General features: G+C 50.6%; 1 protein-coding gene across 1 annotated transcript in view; it reads right to left on the reverse strand.

The window, feature by feature from the left end:
• Positions 1-24381, reverse strand: part of LOC122379646 (DNA polymerase theta-like) — a 143702-nt gene that overhangs the window by 6221 nt on the left and 113100 nt on the right. The window contains exon 27 of the mRNA XM_043362007.1: positions 1824-2004. Coding sequence (XP_043217942.1) covers positions 1846-2004 — 159 coding nt within the window. The 3' untranslated portion in view covers positions 1824-1845. The remainder of the gene's footprint in view (positions 1-1823; positions 2005-24381) is intronic.

Here is a 24381-nt window from a genome sequence, read left to right on the forward strand (position 1 = left end):
GGATTGGATTATACTTGCAGATATTTAAGAATAAAGCAGGAAGGAAGTGAACATACGAATAAGCAGGCCTTCATTTCTAATGAATGCTGGCTCAGATATCCTGATCCATCAAAGCATAGTTAGGATAAAAATCAGTAGGTAGCAGAATGTTTCTACGTGTAGTTATCTATTCTACGTTATCGAAAACCAGTCATTTATCAACTCTACGAAAAGTCTTAAACTGACAGGCGTCGAACTTATCATCCTATCTGCAACACAGCAGCCGTAGTCAAACAGTGGTGTAATTCATTAGTCACCAACACAACGCACGGCAAAATTAGTCTGTCATAAGCCGACACAGTGAGGGATGTCCCCGAGGCACGACACGTAAAGACGGCCTAACTCGCCATTGTACGAGCTAGCAGAGTCGTTAAAATAAACAACGTCAAAACCATAAATAGCCGTGGGGCATCCGAAGCTGTCACGATAGTAATTTGGTGAGGGCAGAGCCAAAACGCCGTATCTAGAAGTCTGATATTTGGCGGTCTTGGCGAGCTCTATTAGGATATGAGATTGAGGTCTCGCCGAACCACGTCGATAAGTCCATTTGGTAGATTTTAACAGCCGGTCTTCAGCCATTAGCTGAGCAGCCATTTTAGACGGGCGAAACCTCTGACCTACCAAACGTTAATAAAACGAATATTAGTGATGACATATAAGCATGTGCGACAGTCCAGTAACGTTTCTAAATTTGTGAACTCAATGAAGACTTATGTGCGCACGGCGCATTCAGCCACTACCTACCCCTTCAGCTGAGACTTCTGAGCTTCTGAGCGCGCTGGAGGCAGCATTGTCTTCAGCATTTTCACTCACTTTATGTAAAACAGATTGGAGCATAGGATTCATCTTGCAAATGCGGTCTCGGAGAAACTGCTTCCATAAGCTTTATCTAATTAAAGTCTAGACGTGATAAATAAACAAAAGAATACCTCTGAACTGCATGAGAGCCCAATTTCCCCTCAGCATGTAGTTATCAAGACAACTCATCACCCGAAGCATCTAGCTTCACATCTGCTCTGGAATCACGTTCCGTAACTTGTCGGCATAAGGACGACACCGCCCGCTATCTCCGAGAGCGGGATGGCCCGAGGCCCCGGCGCTCCCCCGCCACTACCAGCCGTCGGAAGGCTGCATCAACCGCTCATTCACATGCATGGGGACAGAGGGAGCGTGGGAATCGGACGGCAACACTCGTCTGAAAAAGACGGCGGTCCCGGCCCGTCTGGGACCACCCGGTGACAGACGGAGAGGTCTCAGCAGAGGTGGTAGGAGAATCTGAATCAGTCCGGCTGCTGTCACTCGATTATGGCGAGAGAATCAGTCCCCGACAAATGCCTGCGATGCTTACTGAGTTCCGACAAAAGCTTAAAAGAAAACGTCCATGAAGACTCCCTGTTCGACTGGTCGACATACGCACTTTTCCAGTCAGTTCAGTCGCAGTTCGTAGCCATCGTCGCCAGTTCCCAGCCACAGACCTGTGGCCTGCGTGCCGGCCAAACACCATTAACCGGTTGTCAGTGGGTGGCCGGGCTGGTCAGCGGCCCCTGCCCGCGGCCGTCACCGCCACCCGGCGCTGTCACACGATGACGCACGCACTGGCGACGTCATCGGGCACGTGCCGGCAGTGGCCGGTAGGACGAGGCACGCCGCCACGTACACAACTGTGACATTAGCCACGAGCGGGACGACTTTGGTGCCATCTAAAGTTAGGGCAGTGCTGTGTGGGTCAGCGTACTGGGGTGTGGTCGGGAATAGAGTTGGGAATACATTGAGTTATGTCTTACCGTGCGCGTTTGAAACCAGCCGTCAGGACTCAGCCAGCTCCGGAAGTTGACGTATCTCCGTCAGCTGATCCCAGGAGACACCCTGTTTGACCTTGACCTCGAGCGGCACCGTCAGGGTGGCGGCGTCCCGCATACAGCGGCACACCAGGGCGGCCACCTGTCCGGCCTCCGTCTCAAGGACCTGGCGGTGCAAACAGACGGGCGGGAGGTCAGTGAAGTGCGTCACACATAAAACATACCGAAACACACCACTCATCTCACTCCCTACGGATGGGAATAAAGACAATCTAAGACTGTGGAGAGAACGGATCAAAAGTCATAAGCGCTGAGTTTCGATCTGACCCCATAGAGTCAGACACATTTACTCTATTCTGCCGACATCAAGTTAATGCCCTCCTAAATCATGTTCACGTTGAATCAGCCTTTATCTAACCCCGCAGCTCGGCGTTACTAAGGAGCTGCAATGTGTCGTATGTTTCTTGTAAGCGGTAGATCCCCTTGTGTCCTGTTTCCTTTGTATCGTATGGCTCCCGTGCCCTGCGCCCCACGTCAGTCACGGCTTAGTCGGTGTGTTGTAGGGCTTCCATCGGGAGCGCGGGTCCTCACAACTCGGCCTAGTCTGACACACACACACACACACACACACACACCGAGTCAGGCGGCACTGAGCGATGGAGGGGCCGGTGACGGAGCAGCGCGGACGGCGGAGCAGTTGGCCTGCGGCCAGTCGGACCTGACCCACCCCACGGCCCCAGGTCACAGCACCCCCACCCGTTGCCGGGGGGGGGGGGGGTGAGTCAGCCCCGCCGCGGCTCAGTGGCCCGCTGTCACCGTGATTTATAGAGACGTCACCAGATTGTCAGACGTCCGCCAGAGCGGGGGTTACGACGTGGTAATGACACGCTCGCTGACTCCCAGATTAGCAGGCCAACATAATAAATCTACTTTGAGCTGCGCAAGATGCAAACACGATACCAGATGATGAGACTGGCGGGTAAAACAGGTAAATGAGCAAATAAGTAAGATTTATATTATCTTCACAGCCTGTAATTGATAAACTTGAATGGTTTTATGAAATACATTTAGCCCCAACTAGGGCATTACAAGTTAGAATTCGGGTCATAGCACCAATTAACTTACCCGGCACAACACATGTGCTGACCTTACCGTAACACCATTCCTTGTTTCTTTTGTATGTGTATTCAAAGACACAAGTTCACTGAATTACTATGCATCATTGAAAAAGTACACCTGGGTAATGGGTTCATCGTTTGGCTAAATCGCAGACATTTGCACGGATCCAAGAGTATACCACAAACAAGTCACTGCGATGGTTACACCCGTGAACGGAGCAAAGCATGGACACCTAAAGGGGTTGACAAGCGTTACTGATCCATCCAGCCGACTACAGACCAATGTTAGGCGTCATGTAAAACCAATGTGTCAGATCGGCTTTCACGATCCGGATAAAACAAATCCCCAACTGTACTTCCCGTTAGCCAGCGTGCTGTCAGAGCATCACGTGACATATGTCACGAAGCGCCGGCGGGCTGAGAAACAGCGGCGACGCGGGTCAACCACCAGGACATGTGATTTTTAATACCGCCGGGGACTCCACTTAGTCCGTCCAAAATGTCCGTATGTATGTATGTATGTATGTATGTGACGCGTCAGTCACGCTTGGCGGGCTATTGCTCCGGAACGGTGCGGGCTACGGGGGTGAAATTTTCGACGCAAGTCGGACGCGTGCATCTGTTTGTCGTATTAAATTTTGGTGGGAGTGCGCTCGCCGGTTTGCACGTGGCGGGCGCATCTTTGCAGCATTTTGGGCCGCGGCCGGCGCCGAGCAGACGGCACGCGCCTTAGACTCAGTTTCTTCGCTTGCAAAACTGAGGGAAAACAGAGTCGGAGGTCGTTGACCTTTGGCAATGAATACCGGAACAGGGCACCGCCGGCCAAGAGGAGACGCAACATTTATTCTGGCAATAGCTCGGCCGCTACTGGGCCGATTTTAATGAAAATTGATTTATTACGCTGCGCGTAATGCTGTCCCTCTAGTCTCCACTTCGGCCGGTTCGGGCGCTAATTACCTCTCAGTGCGAATTAATTTCAGATCGGGACGCGCCGTCACTCGGGTGGGACTTACCGCAGTAATCCCGGCTCTCATCTCGAAGAACGGCCCGTCATCGTCTCTCCGCTGGCGGTATCTGAATTAGCCGCTGCCGGGGTATCTGAACTAGCCGCTGCGGGGGTATCAAAATTAGCCGCTGCCGGGGGACATGACGGGTGGTTCCGGGGACGCCGGGCCTACGCAGACGGGCGGCCGCCGCTGGGCAGCGAGGGCGGTCACTAGAGTGAAGACCCGAAGTTCCGCACACGACCATACTAAACCTAGATCAACAGAGCGTGAGCATTCTGCAGAAAATCCTAAGAATGTTTATTGTTCATTCGCGATAGAAGAAACCGCAAAAACTATTTATGGCACTATCGCTTAAATATCGCATTAGTTGGGCATTATGTTGATCTCTATTCCCATGCATATCATCATATTAGTGGCATAACATTACCTGCATAATGATATTTTTTCTCGAAATAAAACGACAGAAAAACGTCATGGTGGGAAAGCGGCAATGGAAGTCCAAAAGAATGCGATTCTTAGGAAGCGCCAGTCACCAGCGAACTATAAACACAAACAGCCAACCAGCTAAGGCAAACATTCAGTGGTTTCACACAACGCAACATTCATTGTTTTACAGCTGTCTGGAAAACATTCGCATTACGTGCTTCAAAGCAATACCGTCGAAACGATGGACAAGCTTATTTGTAACGTGACATACAAACGAGTTGAGTGACCTCAGTGCCGCTCCACACATTACGACTGAAAAATACCGGCCCTAACGCGACCAGCCGACTTGGTACTTTGTCCACAAACGAACGCTCATCAATCTGGCGCTTATCCCGACCTAAGCCGCACATCATTCTATCACGTACAGAAGGCCAGAAAATGGATTGGCTTCGTGTCCAGTGACGTCACGACTGCGAGAGATGACGTCATCGTCAGGCTCCATGTTCGATAGGTTCAGCATTAAAACGACTAAAAGCTATGGAGCGAAATGCTAGGCTCCGATCAGCCGATTTACATGTCTAAAATAGGGCCCTAGAAATAAATGCAGGTGGATAAATGCACTATATCGCAAGGAAGAATAGCACCTGCAGGCACTCGCTCTCCGTGTTCCCACGCAAGGCAGGCGCGCTGTGTTGAGGCCCTGCGGCACAGTCTACATGCAGGCGTCTAAGTCAACGTCATCTAGTGGGCTGGAGTGCAACTGCAGTCTAGTGCCGTGGCGTGCGGCACAGTCTACATGCAGGCGTCTAAGTCAACGCCATCTAGTGGGCGGGAGTGGAGCTAACCTTTTAAACAGTATACCTTCCAAGAAGACGCCATTAAAGGCATGCAAATGCGATAAAGAAAACTCCTTAGCACGAAAATTTTATTGCACAAAAATAAATTTCCTTCTTCCAAGGCTACTTTATTGCAGGTCAAAACCATTTCCGAGTTAAACAAAAAGGTTAGAAAATAATAATTAGACACTACATCCTCGTCTTGATTGTTACAACACAATTTAAACTACTTCCGCTCTCACGAGCACGCAACAAATGACGCCATTCAGGGCTGGCGATAACCGTCCCTCGAACCGGGCAAACACCGGCACACGGCTCTAACATCGGGCCGGCAAACACTCTGCGGAAATATAGCGACACTGGCCAATAGCTCGGCCAGTTTCGGGCCGTTCCCGCTGGCGGTCGGCCATTTGTAGGGGGTGGTATGTCGCCGGACCGCGCCGAGGGCCGATCGGACCCCGCTGGACCTCGTTTGTCAGCGGCCGGCCATTTGGGCCAATAAGGCGCGCGTGCTATAGAGGGCCATCCATGCCGGCCGAAAATATGACATTCCCCGTCACTCAGCGAGTGGGCTCATCCAATCTGCTGAGCGACGGTGGGACAGAGCAGGGGAGAGGAGGAGAGGGAGGGAGACAGCAGCAACAGGGGATCATCACGTACGGGAGATCCTGGTGGAGCGAACGGATACCACAGGTGGGACCCTGTCATCAGTGATCAGTGCCATTGAGAGGGCAGGTTGACAGTATTTCGTGCACATGATACATATCAAAACCAAACCAATCGCAAAAAAAAAAATAGGAGAACGGAAGTCAAAAGAACATTTTAAAATTATTACCACGAACGATCCCGAGAAATTAGGTAATTAGAGCACCTCTGTCGGCTCTGCCCCTCCCCCCCCCCCTCTCTCTCTCTCTCTCTCTATCTCTCTCTCTCCCTCCCTGCCACACGCACGTCGGTCCGACCGCGGCCGGCCGGAAGGTAGCCGTCGCCGACTGACGCCCACCAGACCCGGTGCGTCGCCCACCGCCGACAAACACCCACCGCGGCCCGAGAGCGGCCAATTCGGCGCGCCGCTACAAAACACCGGCCCGGTATTTTTACATCAGTGACGGCTTCCGCATAAAATACCGGTGTTTTCAGCAAACAGGCCACAGCATGTCAGTGAAACGGGCCCATCGGAAATTTACGGCCGCGGTGCTCGACGTGACAGAGCCGCCGCCGCGATGGTGGTATTTCATTAATGGTCCGTTTTACAGGCGTCACGGCTGTCCGCGAACGGAAGCCGTTTGAGGTGGTGTGGTGAGTCATTCAACATTGCGTCATTGGTGTAAAACATTTAAGAAATGTCATTAGCGATGACTAAAAGTTGGTTTTGGAATCTATTGACGTAGAGACCATGGAAATGACGCAGCACGGCAATATATCAAGTTATTTTCATATTCCAAGCAATGCGTAGTCTATCAGACCACGAAACAAAGACACAATTTAATGGTTAACGCTATGCTTACCAATACAGCCACGTAACACTGAAAGGATCATGATCACGATTTCATAATCACTTACCTATCGATAATCGCTATTCATGGGCTGTGCGATCAAGCTCATACATCAACCTACATGTAGGTATCCTTGCAAGTTCCTGATATTGGAAGTGCATCGGCAGTAGTGAAACCTTACTAACGCATCGCAAATATGATAATAATATAATATCCCATTCAGAATTTCACATACCTAATAATTGGCATTCGGAAATTTCCAATCAGTCGCAGAGCCAGATTGTAGCACCTCTGACACACCGTTAGGTTACCCCTCCCCTCTGCAGCAGTGTCGGCGGCACACGGTGCACGGCACACAGCCCACGCGCGGCAGACCGCGGTCTCCTCCCCAGCAGCCCAATCCCTCTCCATTAGCACTGCGTATTGGCAGCGCACGTAACCCCCGCAGCCTACAAGGTCGGCCCGACATCGGCTGCCCATCTCAACCAGGATACACTTACACAGCACACCGACACAAAACACCGCCCCCGCGGCCAAAGCCCTTTCGGAGCCGCCCACTGCCGAGACATGCGTCATGAAGAAAGAACATCGCAAGTCCATCGATCAATTTGAGAGCACTCTCAGTACCTATTTCTAAACGCTTACACCAACGAAATAAAGCCAGACCCAAGTCGCAAATGTCAGAGATGCGATTTATGTAAGGATATTAAATTCCGTTTTAGCTCTAACTACCTCACACTAGGGCGGTGGGTTGAAGGAAAGCACGGCAGCCAACGGAGCGAGCGCATGACCAACGATCAAATATATCAGCGCGATTTAATAAATGTCGGCCCGTCCGATCCACGCACCTCGGGTCTTTTAATGTCGCTCAGGCGGCAATTTCGCCGCATTTGGCCTCCCTGCGCGCCGGGTTTTGACGCGACCCGTGCCGGTAAGTAATCGCTGCCACCCAGGGGACGGCACTGCACCGGCACGGCACCGGCCAGCCTAGGTAAGCACCACGCCCGAGTCCGTAATCAAGACGAACGAACGACGCCCGGCGAGCACGTGACCCATTGCCATGAGTCAGACGTTCCCTCGGGACAGGCTTGTGACACGTGACACCGCAAAACGCACCAGACGCTCCCCAGAGCACGGCAATGAGGAGAAAGGTATGGCACCGCACGGCAAGGTGCGGCACGGAAAGGCACGACAGGGAACGGTAGGCAATGGCAAAGAACAGCACGCCACCCCACATCAAGGCAATGTACGACACGGTAGGGAAAGGCAAGATACGGCGCGACACGGCGCGGTGTGGCAAGACACAAGGCCGTACGGCACGGCAAAATACGGCAAGTGCAAAGCATTGCCTGGCCCCTGGCACAGCACGATACGCCACAGAACGGCGGGCAGTGGCCGTTCCGTGCCCATCGCCAGCCAGGCGACATCATTAGCCGACAGTAAGCGGCTGTTCCGCGCCCCCCGGCGGCGGTGACAACAGCGGACGGCCGCGTCAAATGGGAGCTGCCCGCCCGGCGGACCGGCCGACACCGGAAGACACGCACCCGGAGAAGACGAGCTGCTTCTGGCTTATTGTGGCGCACTGGTCGAGACGCTGATATGCTCTGTCCACCTCGCACGTGCCTACCAGCCGCTCAGGCTCATTTAGACAGTCGGGGACGGTCGCGATTGTAGCACTACTGACTAGTTAGTTTGGCACGCCGACCGCGCGCGGCTGATTAATCCAATAACAATCCACTCATAATGACTAACACAATATACGGGGTCGATACTCGTCACCCGGATTATCGTCATTACGGGCGCGCACTAGTCGCCTCGGAGTCTGCCTGGGCCCGTGAATGGAGGGCGATCGCCGAATACGAGCCGCAGACAAACCTATTGATTTGGTAAATATGCCGTCTTTATCCGGATATTAGATGGATGCTCGGCCCACCGTCAGTCTACCAAGTAGCCATTGACAAAGCCGCCTCGCCACCCCAGCTCTGAGCTCCCACAGAAAAGAATACTCACTTGTTGAGCTAAGTGCACTCCTAGCAAATGGCGAACCCCCTGGAGATATTTCATCGGGCAATTCGGCGATACAATACCCCGGATCAGAGCCACGACAAGAATAAAAAGGAGTTGAAAAGCCGGACAGTTTCATTCTGAAATAAATTACCGAGACTAAGCCGGCTATGGGTCATGAATCAACAAGTATTTCATTAGATTCTTCAATTGACACAAAACGCTACTACCGAAATTTGTAGATCGATCAGTCTTAGCCATCATCACCTAATGGCCAGCATCATTCTGCTATTAGACAAGAAAAGTAACAAAAAAGGCGGCCTAAAACCGTTCCCGTCTGGTGACGCGGCCCCAGTGTGACACCGTGAGCGATTATGGGAGTGCCGCGGGCGACGGCAGCAGTACAAACGGTGACCGGGACCGAGCGGGTCGGCCGGCAGGGTCAGAGGTCGCGCCGACAGCGCCCGCTGACAGCACAATGGCTGCCGCCGCCGACCGTGAACTGTGACGGCAGAAAGGTCGTGAGCCGAGTCAGACAGTGTCGTGAACGGAGGGAGACCGAGCTAGACTGTGCCGTGAACAAAGCCAGACCATGTCGTGAATGGACCCAGATCGTGCCGTGAATGGACTCAGACTGTGCCTGCCGCATCGCACTGAATCGTTCGACCGGTGAATGGCAGCCCATCACCGGTGCGTGTTGCGTAATGAAGATAATCTGTTTGTGATGATTAAGCGATATATTCATCAGTGATGAATATATCGCTTTCTTCATAAATTGATGCCTCTGTCGCTTTCCAACCTCATATGGGCTTACTGAGCTGTTAATCAACTGGCGTCTTCATAAACAGAAAACAGAGGTGGCAAAAAGAGATCGGAAAAAAAGAGAATATGAAAAAAACGCCGCGGCAAGGCATTGATTGCATAACCATGTTTTCCACGCGCTCACCCGTAGAAACACAACATTACGCTTCTGAAATCCCCGCCTCGTCAATAATGCGACCTCCCCGTTGGCTCAGGCGAGGTCATGTCCCCTCCACTCCCAATTGACGCGCTCGCGGACGGGAGTCCCCTGTGCCTGAACCGGGTCATCCTCGAGGGTCGCCGGACGTCTGGCGCCACAGGGGAGGAGCTGAAGGCCTCCTGGTGCCGACGTGAAGCGGTGACCGGTGGCCCTCAGCAGCCTGCTTTCCATAGAGCCAAAGAGCCCACGAAGGACGGCCTGGCATTTGACCAGCGACCACATTGATCCTGGTGCGGCTGAAGGGCCTTGGAGCGGACTCATTCTTGGAGGAGGGGTCCACTACTTCGGAGGAGATTCCTGAGTCAGTCAGTCGACCTCCACCGTTCAGCGTATGAGCGCGTCTGGCGGCGCTGACGCCTCATAGCTCGTCTCATTAACCCGCGCCCTGCTGGGGGGGGGGTGTTTGAACACCCCCCTTGTGGTTTTTCGCGAATATCTCAAAAACGGCGGCGCGGAGCGCCGCCGTTTTTAGTATACCTTATCATGCATCAATTCTACACATGTTGTCAAAATTTCAGACCAAGGTCATTCAAGGTCAGGTCACCAGGTCACTTGAAGTGACCTCACCTCATAAAAAGTTTCAATGTCTGTCATAGCTACACCGAGTGACCGATCGCTTTGAAACTTTCAGCGATTGCTAAGAGCAATAGCATGTACAAAATGTATATCTCAGAATTTTGATATCGATGACCTAAGGTCAGGTCAATTTTGCTACCTCCCCATTATAAGTCAATGGGAGAAAATTGAAATGCGTCCCTTTTGGACGAAAGACATTATAAACACTCCCAAACACTGAATTACAAGTGGTTTAGACACACTGAACATGAAAATGGTGTCCGTGACCCCTGTTTATGCCCTGAGGTCATCTAAGGTCACGAATGGTATCTAACAGTTTTTCGCAAATAACTTTTGATAGAGGCATGCTAGAGCGATGAAAACACCTTAGATGTGTTCAGCTCGACTATACGGATCGACTGATATGCAACATGACCCTTTCCGGTCAGGTCATGACCTTGACCTGAGGTCAAATTTTCAAGTTGACCTTTCAAGGTCAAGTTATAGTTCATTCGATGCGTCTTGACGAGAGGAACACGATGCCGGTAAAAGTAAGCTCTTACAAGGCTTGGGTCAAAAGTTATTGCAGAAAAACTGTTTCCGAAAAAATCTGCTATTTTTGCAGTTTTTGCCCCCTGCAGGCAAAACCGTTGACGTTAGGTCAAATCTGAGACAATTACTCAGAAAGGGCGTTAATAGGGCTATCGAATGCGCTTTTCCGCGGCGCTGTAGCTCTATTGGTTCCCGAGTTATGCGTTCGCTTCTTGGAAATTTTCGACATTCGACCTGGAAATCGGCGAAATTTTGCCTTCAATGACCTCTGGTGACCTGACCTTTGACCTGACCAAAAAATGGACTGAAGTGATTTCGTCATTATTTTTGACGCTCTTTCGAACGCCGCCTTCTGCGTATCGCTACGTGGCCCAGGAGCCGAGTTAGAAGGGGGGGTGTTCAAACACCCCCCCCCCCCAGCAGGGCGTGGAAATCCAGGACCCCCAGCCGGGCGCGGGTTAACCCTCTAGTGCCCCCGGTATCATATCTGTAAGTCAATTTGCAGAAAATTCGCGTGCTAATCCTGATGGCGAAAATTGTTGAAAACCCTGCTGTATCAGAAGTGGTACGTCTTAGCAACCACCTGGTGGCAAAATTTTTAAGTAATGATTTCTCAGTTTCCCACCAGGTGATTTTGAAGAGGGTCAGTTTGTCCTTTGCTGAAAAGCTATTTGAGATGCAAGTGTAAATTTTAGCATTTGAAAAACAAAAAAATAGTTATTTGGAAAGAAACTTGGTATACTGTGAGACAAATGTCCAGCATTTATCACAGTATGTTGCAATACATCGCAGCTATTTCAGGGTCAAAGATATGGACCCCTAATTTGGGGGATACTAGATATGATACAGTGGGCATAGCACTCCAATATTTTCTATGAAATTTTCGCCGCTGCAACATACGGTGTGCCAATACCATAAGTTTTCTCAGGTTATAAGCATTGCAATGGCCTGTGAGTCATTGAAAATGACGATGGTACAAGATGCATAACTTTGTGAAGTTCGCACCTCTGGCGTCAGATAACTCTATTTCGCTCCAGACTCGATATTTCATAACGATATTCGTACGCTTATGCCGCCTCTCATCCTTGTCAATCACCTAACATCTAGCTGCCCATGAGTGGCCTTACATGCCTCATACATCTCGACTTTTCTAACGCTCATAGGAATCTGGTTTTCCAACTGTTTGACGATGATAACAGTGAACTTTTTTATCTGCAGGACACTAGCAAACCATATCTTCTAAAACCACGTTAGGAATGACATGCCATCGATGACAAGCTTGTTGATTTCAAGGGACGATCATCCGTGCAAGCATTTATGCTTGTGAAACCAAAAATTGAGACTTGACTATGTATGTTTGGGAAAGGAGGATTCAGCGGTCTCTTGCACAATTTCGATATTCCAACAGGGTTTGTGGACGGGCTTATGTCTTGTGGGTCTATGTCTTAGCTGGGCATGGCCGAAGACTTGCATTAGCAGCCAGCCAGCTCTTTTCATTCATACTGGAGAACGACTCACAATTTGTTTGGGATTCAAATCCCCTCCGTTCATCCCAGTATTAAGAGATTGAATGTGGAGTGGAAAACTACACCGTCATCGTCAGAGGAAGCTAGCTAAACGGACTCGCCATGAAGACAGACGTCAAGACCGAAGGACGTGGTTCCTTTGATTTACGTATCCAAGAAGTAGGCAACCATGCACTGCTGCCAGGATCCAGCAGGTGCCTGACACCTGGCAAACATTTTTACTGCCAGGTATGTCATTTGTTGTCATATATTGACATATGCCGCCAAGTATGGTATCTGATTGCCACTGAACAAATAGGATTTATACTAAAACATGGACACTGACCATAAGAATACAAGTTAAAGTGCGGCATTGCGTACGCTCACCTCCATAACCAATGAACATTGTGCAAGTTCCTGCCGATCGGTACACAGTTACCTGTACCTTTGTTGTCTGACACGTACAACGGTTACTGCACTGGTCACTGGTCAGTGCGCGGCTGTTGTACTGACGCCGATGACATGAGGACCGAACGACCAGTCAAACTGCTAACTGACGATTCACAGGCTGAGAGTTTCAGTCACCAGCGATTGTCCGGCTATCGTGAAGATAAACCAACATTCGTCTTTGGCATTGATTCCGGTCCGTCGGCAGGCTGTCCAGCATTTTGCATCAGAACTGCTTCACTTCGACCAACCGTAATGTCTTCATTTTTGTATCAAGTATGAATAATGCACCTTTGAGAAGCATGGCCCACATGTCTGAATTATGAAAAAATGCACAAGTGCAACGCGCTGTATCGTGGAAATTAAAGGAATAGAAGGCACTCGTAAAAAGATGCCTATGATTAGCGTTGTTCCCTTAGTACCGACTGAAAGGGCATTTTGATACAAGTAGGATGCCAATGAAATATTAAGAAATTGTTCTGATAAGTGGCGCACAGTAAAGGATTTCTTGTATGCATTTTACACATTTTATCTCTGAAATTTTTCAAAACATATATCTTCTCATCTATGTCTTCACTTCCTTCTGTGTGGTCTGATACCACTAAAAATAACCAAGTGGAATGCCCAATGTATCATATTTGATACACAAATTATTTCCGAAATTTGAACTGCGAAAAATTTTTTGACTTCAGATTTCGAACAAGGGACCCAAAATGAATCATAGGTCACAAGGTGCTAATTTTAGGAACCGTGGAACTATGTGTGGGCATTAGAGGGTTAAGGCAAGTTATCACCTGACTTTGACGTCTCGAACGCCAACGTAACTGCCTCGCAGTGTTTAAAACGGGACGGAATCAGCGCTGCGATCTTCAAACAATTAATCACGAAATCTACCCATTAAGAAGGCTCGTGAAATGAACTAAGGCCGTAGGTGGGTCAATTTGAGTTAGTTTCAACCTTCGATAGTCACCCCTGCGTTTTAACTGTATTGACTTAGAGCTAACTATTTACATTAATGCCATCACGACTTATACATCACACAACTTTCAATGCCCGCCCTGAGTATCCACAACCATTGCAGGGACATTTTTGCACATTTTTGCTGGATTTCCTTATTTTCGCCAGCTCCAAGCCCGTGGGTCATCTTCAGCAGCCGGCTACTCTAGGGTGGCCCACCATATCCAGTCTCGCGGCCAAATCCCGCTCATTTACACGGGGATTGACGCATCCATCTATATATAGTCGATATAGTAGCGTCTGCACCAGCACCCTCACCCACCAGCTCCAAAGCCCACACATATACCTCGAGCATTAGGCACTTGAGCTTATATCTATGCATTATTCATGCAGTGTCTAGCTTTTGTCAGGCATGTTCACCAGCTCGAAAATGTAATAGGTATTGTTTGTGCATAATGGAAATATTGTATTGCCTCATAAACAAACCGATGTCTGTGTTATTTAACACATGCTAGATGTGGTAGCACACATTTATTATTTAAAAACAAAATGATGCAGAAACTTCAAAGCAGGTAATGATATGCTTGGAACAAATAGTGATCCCATGGATCTGTAAAAGGGAAATGAGAATAAGATGTGTTGTTTAAATTTTATATTTCAATAGGCACACTTTGTTTTGATAAATGAATAAACAAATAAACCTGAAACCATAGATTCCCATTTTAAATGAGAGAGGATTCAGCGCAGAGCACCGCTCAGGCTTTATCATAGGTATAAAATTTACGCAGTCATCTCATCAGTCTCCGATAGTAAAATACGGCGGAGATAGCCCATATTCAGACACATCACTTTACTGGAAAATGCGCATAGACGAGCGTTAATTTACTGGATACATTTGGTTCTCCAGAATGAACGCGACGCCATAGACGAGCGTTAATTTACTGGATAGGGGAGAGTGGGGTAATTTGGCCGCTTTTTTTAGAAAACGATGTAACTAAAAATCGACAACACATTTCTGCATTTTCTCAACGCTGACAGGTGTGGCATACATTTTATTTTCTTGGACAGTAAACTTGAAATGATTGAGTAACTACTTATATTGAAATTGTAGCGTATTACAAAGGTCTGCGAAGCGGCCAAATTGCCCCACTAGCAGGGTTATTTGGCCGGGGGTGTCGGGCAATTTGGCCGGTGTTAGTTTGAGGCCATGATTTTTGTTATAGGCGAGTCAGCTTCACATTCAGCAATGACGCGTGTCCTACGACGCATTTGAAGCATTTTGGAGGTTGACTCAGCCGTCACAGGGGTCGAAAATAGTCAAAATAGCGGCTCTAGATGCGATGACAGTTTTTTACGAATAACTTTTGAAGTAATCAAGTTAGGCCAAAACTAAAAGTACCATCGTAATTCTCTCGTCATTCCGCATCGAAACATGTATGTGTTGACCTCGAGAGGTCAAGGTCAAGGTCAAGGTTGGCTTCAGGTCACGTTACCTCAGGTCGCTTGACCTCAAGGTTACGTGAGTTCAAGGTCATCATGTATATCATTCGATGCGCCTTGACGAGCTGAACACAATGAGACCATTTGCGCGGCTGTATCTTTTTTCTGTAAGTATTTATTAGCAAAAAAGCGTTAGGTAATATTTGATGACGTCACATGCCCTTACAGCTGTCTAATAGGAAATATGGCATCAAGGTAGTCAAAGTTGGTCATGAATTATGTCCTTTATGGTATAATTGACCATGACAACTCGGCCGTCCCAGCATAGTGACTCTGAGCGCACCGGCCAAGTTGCCCCGCTAGTCCCGGCCAAATAACCCCACATTGCCATTCTGAAAATTTTTGTCTATAAAGTCGTCATGGCTGTACAGAACTAGATGAAATTGCTCTTGGAACCGCTAAACACCCTCAAAAATAGCGCTATAATGTTGGAATTCGTTTACAGCCCAAATACTACATGTTATACAAATTTTTAAACGGAAGTAAAAGTTACCATTTTCTAACGTAATTCACCTTTTATTAATTTTGAATAAAACTAAGAGGGGGAAAGTTTTGACATTTGTTCTCGAGATAGTTCTGCCGATGACAAATGAATAGAGACTTAAGTTATTTCATTCACTTTTATCAGCTTTCGTACAGGTGGGGGCGGCCAATTTACACCACCGGCCAAATTACCCCACTCTCCCCTACATTTGGTTCTCCAAAATGACGGCGACGCCGGGCCATTGCCCACGATCGGTGATCAGCCCGGGCGGGCCGCTATTCAATCGAACGTCGACGCCGACAGCCGTCGTCGGGGGCGACGATACAGAGCAGACACGGCCGTCGGACGGACGATCGGCGCCGGCCGTGACTTATTGCCGCACCATGCGGCGGGCGCAGTTTAATCATGGCCAGCGCGGCGGCACTCAGATAGAAACGACTTCATCTGGACGCGGCGGCTGATACAGCTGGCTCCATTCCGCGGCCGATTTCCACAGCCGGGCGGCCGCCGCAGCTCAGATGGGCGCCGTGCATATGATACGTCCGGGACACACCCGGATACGGGACGGACACAGAGGTGGCATCAGGCCGCCGAGGTGACACGGCGCCAGCCGCCGCCTGATGGCGCGACATTCGTCTGATCACCTGGTGATGCGAGCCGAGCGCAGAGCTAAGCGGCGCTCCGCGAGCGATCTGATCGTCCGCGAGGGATCCGCGAAATGGGCGGCCGACGCCTGGCGACGTTTCAATTCAGCAGGTGATGGCCACGAGGGGGTTGGCTGAAAAGATCAACGCCACCCGGCAGAGCTAATGGCGCCATCGCGTGCCCAATCTCCGTCGGCATGCGAGCCAGAGATCAGGCTTCGGGGATGTTTGGCCGCTCAGCGGAGGGGTAAGATTGGAAATAACACTACCCTGCGAACAGTCTCCGGTAAAATAGCCCCTCACGCCAAGGCAAAATAACGCCCTCTCTCCTCTTCATCTCTATGCTATATTTCCTTCTCCTTTTCATTGTTTTCTTTCTGTTTACGAAAAATCTTATCTTTTTACTGATATAGGTAGAAGTGAAAGAGGTAGGCCTCCACCGTACGGCGTACACCTCACAGGGACTTCACATTCTTAGATCTGTATCACCACTAGGACTAGCTCCTCCCGAATATGAACTTCCCAGGAGATAATGGTGTCAAAATAGAGGTAATGGAAATCAGATGGAATAGTAACCATTTGCTCATAACTAAAGTAAGCCAAAAACGAATCCATTGGATTTGGATTTGTTTTTGGCTTACTTTAGTTATGAGCAAAAGGTTACTATTCCATCTGATTTCCATTATAATCATAATCATGCTCAAAAAAACGTTTCACACCATTCAATCAAAATAGAGGTGTTAAAATGGAGATAAGAGGCCAATCTAATGAGACACATTCATATGCGGCACACGGTATATTTCATAATGCTTTTTAGAAACAGTGATGAATAACTCATTAACACTGTGGACTTTTCTGACGAGCGTAATCACTGCTCCGCATGGAGTCGGACGGATGTCTGCTTCCTATATGCTAGGGTAATGCAAATACACCATAAAGCGGGGAGTACCGACGGATCCGACTGGGTTCACAACCGGACTCTTTGAAACGGTTCAGTGCCACACTAACGCTAAATTCAACACCATGCCTCTTTTCTGTTCTCAGACGAGTTTCATAACCGTTTTAACAGCTTGATAGGCATACGGATATTGAAGAGGTAGGTATGTACGGTAAGAACAACGGAATTCTGATTATCTATTGTTCTATGAGAATGCTTGTTAATTTAATCGAGTTGGAAAGGCCAGAATGACGCACACATAACTCATTCTTTTAATATACGATTAACACATACCCAACTGTCGGTCAAATGTCACGTGACATTTGACCTTGACTCGGCACCAGAATTTGATGACAAATACTGCGCGGTTAATACATTTGATGGCGTCAACAAACAGCCCGCTGCGGGGTGGTCAGTGGCAAGGTGTCAGTAGTCAATACCTACCAAAGGATACAATTCAAATTGAGTGTGTTTAAGTTCAGAGTTGGTAAGTGGTTTGTTCTAGGTTTTATTGATGTTATGTGATTGTTACCCTCGCATGTGTAGGGGGGGGGTCGGATGGACCCCCCCCCATGGTTTTTCGCGAATAACTCGCGTAAAAAGCGGCCGATCGCGACGAAACTTTCAGTACCCTCGCATTGATCAATTTTACATCTACCCTGAAAATTTCATGACCCTGACCCAAATGACCTTTGACCTGTGACCTCTTTTCCGAGACCATGTTTGGCCGGAATCGCGATTTCGCGTATGTCGGCTCGCACTAGCCGCGTGTTTGCAAGCTTTTCGTGGTTTCAAACGTTCAAACATGTGATTTGATGTTACTCCCGTGTGTGTCAAGGTCATCTGAAGGTCAGGTCAGGTCATTGACCTTTGGTGACCTCGGGTGACCTCGGGTCACTTTTTCGAGTTTTACATGTTTCTAGGCTAGTTTTTGGAGCTGAATTCGAATTTAGCAACCATTTGAACATTTACGAAGTAGTTTTGGTGACTTCGTAACATGTTACGAAGCTGTCAGAGGCGGTTGACACGTACTACGAATACCCGTCACGACGCCTACTGGTTGACCTGACCTGACCTGACCCGACCTGGTCTAAATGCTTCAAGACATCATCTGTGATCAAAACTAACACGATATTCATGATCAGCACCCCGAAAAACCCCTTAGCAGCCACACTTTACGACTTTCTAACAGGTCCCGATTTTCCCGACTTTGGGTCATTGACCTGACCTGGAAGGTCAACCAATGACCTAGGACCTTAAAATTGGGTATCATCGGCTTCTTCTCGTCACGGGCAACACGCTCGTTTTTTCCGCGAAGCTCTAGCTCGATCAGGGGCCAAACGGCAAGGGGGGGGGGGGTCCAACCGACCCCCCCCCTACACATTAGAAGCTGGAAAACGCCGCACACATGCGAGGGTTAAGTTAATAATAAAACTTTCTGACAAATTTAAATGTTTCTATGCTTAGTCACTTCATCCTCATTTATAGATATTACCTTAATTTAGGTCCTCAATTTAAGCTAGATTTCGGGGCTTCAAGTTCCAGTCCCACAATGTATATAAAACTATCCTAATGATGTAGGTATCTATTGCTGTAGTTCAATGTAAAGGACAATGATGAGTGTTCCCTGTTAAGTACTCATAAGGTAAAGGTGTAATAGCAAAGCTGTAATGTCAACACAAATATTGCTACAAGTGCAAGGGATACAATTAGACTGCTGTTCAGGGCGGTGTTTCACCGACGCTGCCAGCCCATTTCGTGAGCTGACGTCACACTTGTGGTAGGTAGTGTTGGAGCTAATTGGGCTTTGTGTGGAGAGGGTCCAGAGGAGAGCCACCAAAATGATCCTTACCATCAAGGACCTGCCGTACACTGAGAGGCTTCGCATTCTGGGGTTGCCGTCACTCTACTACAGGAGGAGACGAGGTGATATGATTGCGGTGTTCCAGCTGATACACAGAGGCGTTGATCTGGATCCAGAGCTATTTGTTACATCAGCTGGCACTGGCCCCACCTGAGGACACCCCTGGAAGCTGAGAAAACCCAGAGCTGAAACCAGGACCAGGAGACTCGCCTTTGGGGTCAGGGTTGTAAACTACTGGAACAGCCTACCGGCATCACTCGTCACATCTTGCACAGTAAACGCCTTCAAAGCAAAGCTCGACGCTCACTGGTCTCACCTTTACTACACAATCCACACGAACGACTGAAGCAGAGTCACCGATTAGGAGCTCGATAAAGTAAGAGTCCTTAATGCCAAGTGGCTTTCTAAATTCTCGTACATCGTAGGTGTAAGTAAGTATAATTGTGTGACGTCAGCTCACGAGATTGGCTGGCAAGTGGCAGCGTGCTCGCAGCAGCTGTGAAACACCGCCCAGGCTTCCCAAATTTTACAGTTAATTCCACTCAGCAAATAGGCACAAAATTAAATTTAGATATGACTAGACACTCACTTAAAACTAAACTCTCGTCTCTCTGAATGGAGGTAATGTACCATATCAAGCTGATGGCCTGGAAATTGTGTATGCTCTTAAAATTATTAAATTATTTTCATGCACAATTACAGCAGAAGATCAGTGATAATGTCTCCATCTGAACTTTTTTTTTGTTTGTTTAAACCAGGACCACAGGCATATCCTGTCCCAGAGGTTTGGGAAGGACAAGCCATAAAAATGTATTGTTTCTTTTCATACACTGCCACAGAGGTGATGTTTAAAATGATGTTATTTGGGAGGGATATGGTGATACTTGTTACAATAATGCTTGCTCCAAATCTCGTACAATTTGACTTGTATCAGATTTGCAACCTTATCTGTATTTTGCTGTGACATGACATAATATTTTATTGCAGATTGCAGAGCTCACTCTGAACAAGCAGCATGCCAGGGTGTTTTGCACCTGGGTGCAACCACCACAACGACACTGCAAAATGCACATTTAGGAGGTTCCCAAGAAAGAAGAAAACGAGGGCCGCTTGGGTGAGGGCTGTCAGGTAAGATCCAGATGTGTGCTGTAATGATAGCAACCTTCTCTTCACGTGTAAGATACTCCTAGTTTTATGTCAGTGTCACCTTATATGAGATTCTGAGTTAGGGTAGACCTGGTCACTCAACCAAACCCCAACTAATTCCTATAATATAAGCATATTATATTCCCATAAACCTAACTCCCTTGCCTCTTATTCTACATTCTAAGTAAGAACATTCCAGGTAAGGACATGTGTATATCAAAAGAAGACCTCCTTGTTAGTAGGTACATATCACTTTAAAACTAATTATGTTTATCACAAATTAATTATGTAATGTTTTGACCTGGTAATCTGTTAAATGTAATGCTGCAGGCAGCTTCGAGGGATATGTGTCAGGCAACGATAAAAAATATTTTTGGTTAAAGAGGTGTGCTATAGGCTTCAGGCCAAATGCACACTTCATTAACAAACACAAAAAAATGATTTACTCTTGCCTAACATATATTCAAGATACTATGGACTAATGGTACACTCGAGGGCAGATTGATGTTCCACTACTCCCTACCCATCGGGCGATCCCATGGCTCAGCACTGGCTGCTGCCAGTGTTGCCTGCCCTCAGCACTGCTCAGCACTGCCTGCCAGTGCCAGTGCTGCCAGTGCTGCCACTGGCAGCAGCCAGTGCTGAGCCATGGGAGCCCGATGGGTAGGGAGTGGTGGAACATCAATCTGCCCCCGAGTGTACTATCAGGTCGGCCCTGGTACGAATGTTGCTAGCGAATCGCTGTAGGTTGGGTTAGGTAAGGTTTAATATATGTTCTGAAGCATTGTAAATAATCGTAATTGTTCACTCTTAGCACCTCACAATGATTAAAGCCAATAAGCTACGTTTTGGATGCTAGGTGAGGAAGTCAATCAACCTTCTGATTCTGGATTCCGGAGCCAAAATAGCATGATACAGTGTCAGTGATATCATCTTGTTCAGAAGCTGTCTATTAGTGTAAATGTCTTACCTCTAACACACAGGGCAATTTGTATGTAAAAGTCCACGTGCAAGAACAGTGTGCCAGTTGTTACATTTGTTGCATCTGTCATTTACAGACGTGCAGATGCAGTTCCCAGGAGCACTTCCCGGCTCTGTTCCTGTCATTTTGAGGAGGGCGGCTACATCCCAACACTCTTCCAGTACAATGGGTACCAGAGTGCTCGGTAAGCACTAGCCACTTAACTTCATTGTTTGAGTCCAACTCGTCTGCCAGGCTGCTCACCATACCAGTATATGCATAGTAGTGATGCAAGTCTTGAGCCCACGGGCCCGGCGTCGGGCTTAATTTCGGGCCCGCCGGGCTTTTTGCCGGGCCTAAGGTCGAGGAGGCTGGGCTCATGCTGGGCTCGGCAAGTGCTAGCCTGTGTTAAAGGTATTACGTGCCTGGCCGAATGCCTTGCTCGATAGACACACATTGGGCCTGGAGCGATACTGCTCCAAAATGGTTGCCGTGGTGGGGTGGTGCCAGGTTTCGGATTTGGGAAAATTCTTGCATCTGTAATGCAAAGCACATATGGAGTCAGCAAAACTGTCTTTTAGGTTTACATTTGGCACTAAGCCAGCAAAGCGATGCAGCAAGCTAATCATATATAGTACTTGCCGCACACTCATATGTTGGGCAAAATGTATTGATGGGCAAAATGTATTGATGAGAAGTGGAAAAGTGAAAAAATGGCTCTATCTATGCATTATATACCTGCCAGATCAGTGTGTTGTGAAAGTTAGCATTGTTGGTTTTGTAAATCTTCATTAAAAAGAATCCAGAATAGTTGTGATTCAGTTCAAAGTTGATTCAAATTCACTAACTCAGTTTTTGTGGTGTGGTTGCAGGTCGTCTGTGCTAAACCAAACTCTGAAAGGAAAAGCGGGCCACACAGCCACCGGGCCGGCCGCCGTCGGAGCAGCCCCTGGAAGCCGCAGGCCGGCCGCCGTCGGAGCGGCCTCTGGGAGCGGGCCGGCCGCCGTCGGAGCGGCCTCGGGGAGCGGGCCGGCCGCCGTCTCCGCCGCCGGAGCAGCCCCTGAGAGCCGCGGGCCGGCCGCCGTCGGAGCGGCCTCGGGAAGCGGGCCTGCCGCCGTCTCCGCCGTCAGAGCAGCCCATGGGAGCTGCGGGCTGGCCGCCGTCGGAGCGGCCTCGGGGAGCGGGCCGGCCGCCGTCTCCGCCGTCAGAGCAGCCCATGGGAGCCGCGGGCCGGCCGCCGTCGGAGCGGCCTCGGGAAGCGGGCCGGCCGCCGTCTCCGCCGTCAGAGCAGCCCATGGGAGCTGCGGGCTGGCCGCCGTCGGAGCGGCCTCGGGGAGCGGACCGGCCGCCGTCTCCGCCGTCGGAGCAGCCCCTGAGAGCCGCGGGCCGGCCGCCGTCGGAGCGGCCTCGGGGAGCGGGCCGGCCGCCGTCTCCGCCGTCGGAGCAGCCCCTGAGAGCCGCGGGCCGGCCGCCGTCGGAGCGGCCTCGGGAAGCGGGCCGGCCGCCGTCTCCGCCGTCAGAGCAGCCCATGGGAGCTGCGGGCTGGCCGCCGTCGGAGCGGCCTCGGGGAGCGGGCCGGCCGCCGTCTCCGCCGTCAGAGCAGCCCATGGGAGCCGCGGGCCGGCCGCCGTCGGAGCGGCCTCGGGGAGCGGGCCGGCCGCCGTCTCCGCCGTCAGAGCAGCCCATGGGAGCCGCGGGCCGGCCGCCGTCGGAGCGGCCTCGGGGAGCGGGCCGGCCGCCGTCTCCGCCGTCGGAGCAGCCCCTGAGAGCCGCCTGCCGGCCCCCGTCGGAGCGGCCTCGGGGAGCGGGCCGGCCGCCGTCTCCGCCGTCGGAGCCGCCCCTGGGAGCCGCGGGCCGGCCGCCGTCGGAGCGGCCTCGGGGAGCGGGCCGGCCGCCGTCTCCGCCGTCAGAGCAGCCCATGGGAGCCGCGGGCCGGCCGCCGTCGGAGCGGCCTCGGGAAGCGGGCCGGCCGCCGTCTCCGCCGTCAGAGCAGCCCATGGGAGCTGCGGGCTGGCCGCCGTCGGAGCGGCCTCGGGGAGCGGACCGGCCGCCGTCTCCGCCGTCGGAGCAGCCCCTGAGAGCCGCGGGCCGGCCCCCGTCGGAGCGGCCTCGGGGAGCGGGCCGGCCGCCGTCTCCGCCGTCGGAGCAGCCCCTGAGAGCCGCGGGCCGGCCGCCGTCGGAGCGGCCTCGGGAAGCGGGCCGGCCGCCGTCTCCGCCGTCAGAGCAGCCCATGGGAGCTGCGGGCTGGCCGCCGTCGGAGCGGCCTCGGGGAGCGGGCCGGCCGCCGTCTCCGCCGTCAGAGCAGCCCATGGGAGCCGCGGGCCGGCCGCCGTCGGAGCGGCCTCGGGGAGCGGGCCGGCCGCCGTCTCCGCCGTCGGAGCAGCCCCTGAGAGCCGCGGGCCGGCCCCCGTCGGAGCGGCCTCGGGGAGCGGGCCGGCCGCCGTCTCCGCCGTCGGAGCCGCCCCTGGGTTACCCAAGCTGATACTCCAGGAGCTCATCAAAGTCGCCTCTGGCTCGGAGTTCAAGATGTGCTTCAAGCTCACCGATAAGCACATCACTGTACGTAATTTTGAAATAATGAGGCCATTTTATATGTTGATTATAATTTTCATGCTTGGTAAAGCGGGAGTTTCACTTCTCAGAAAATGTATACCCATAAACAGGGGTTTAGCGGAATGTAAATTGGACATGGATAAAAACTATGCAACTCATTGTACATATGTAGTGTACCTATAAACACCACCGACGATACTTGAGGTGGAAATGCGTTATTAATGCAATTGCACATGTTTCTTATGCTGCAGGCGAAACACGCGGACCGGCAGAACGTGCGCCTGGCCGCTCAGCTGCTCAGCAACAGCACCGCAGCAGCTATTCGGGAGCTATTTGAGGACGAGGAGGCCGCCGCAGAGGTCTGCGCCACCATCGACGCCGGCTTCGACGTCCTCAACTCCCGCTGTCTGGTGGCCGACAAGCCGCTCCGCTGCGCCTTCGGCGCGGACGAACACTGGGAGGACCAGAAGCTGGCGCTGCAGAGGCTCGCGCATCTGATGTTGGCGGCCAGATTCGGTGACAACGACAAC

Source organism: Amphibalanus amphitrite, unplaced genomic scaffold (genome assembly GCF_019059575.1).
Source record: "Amphibalanus amphitrite isolate SeventyFive unplaced genomic scaffold, NRLGWU_Aamphi_draft 000009F_arrow, whole genome shotgun sequence".
NCBI lineage: Eukaryota > Metazoa > Arthropoda > Thecostraca > Balanomorpha > Balanidae > Amphibalanus > Amphibalanus amphitrite.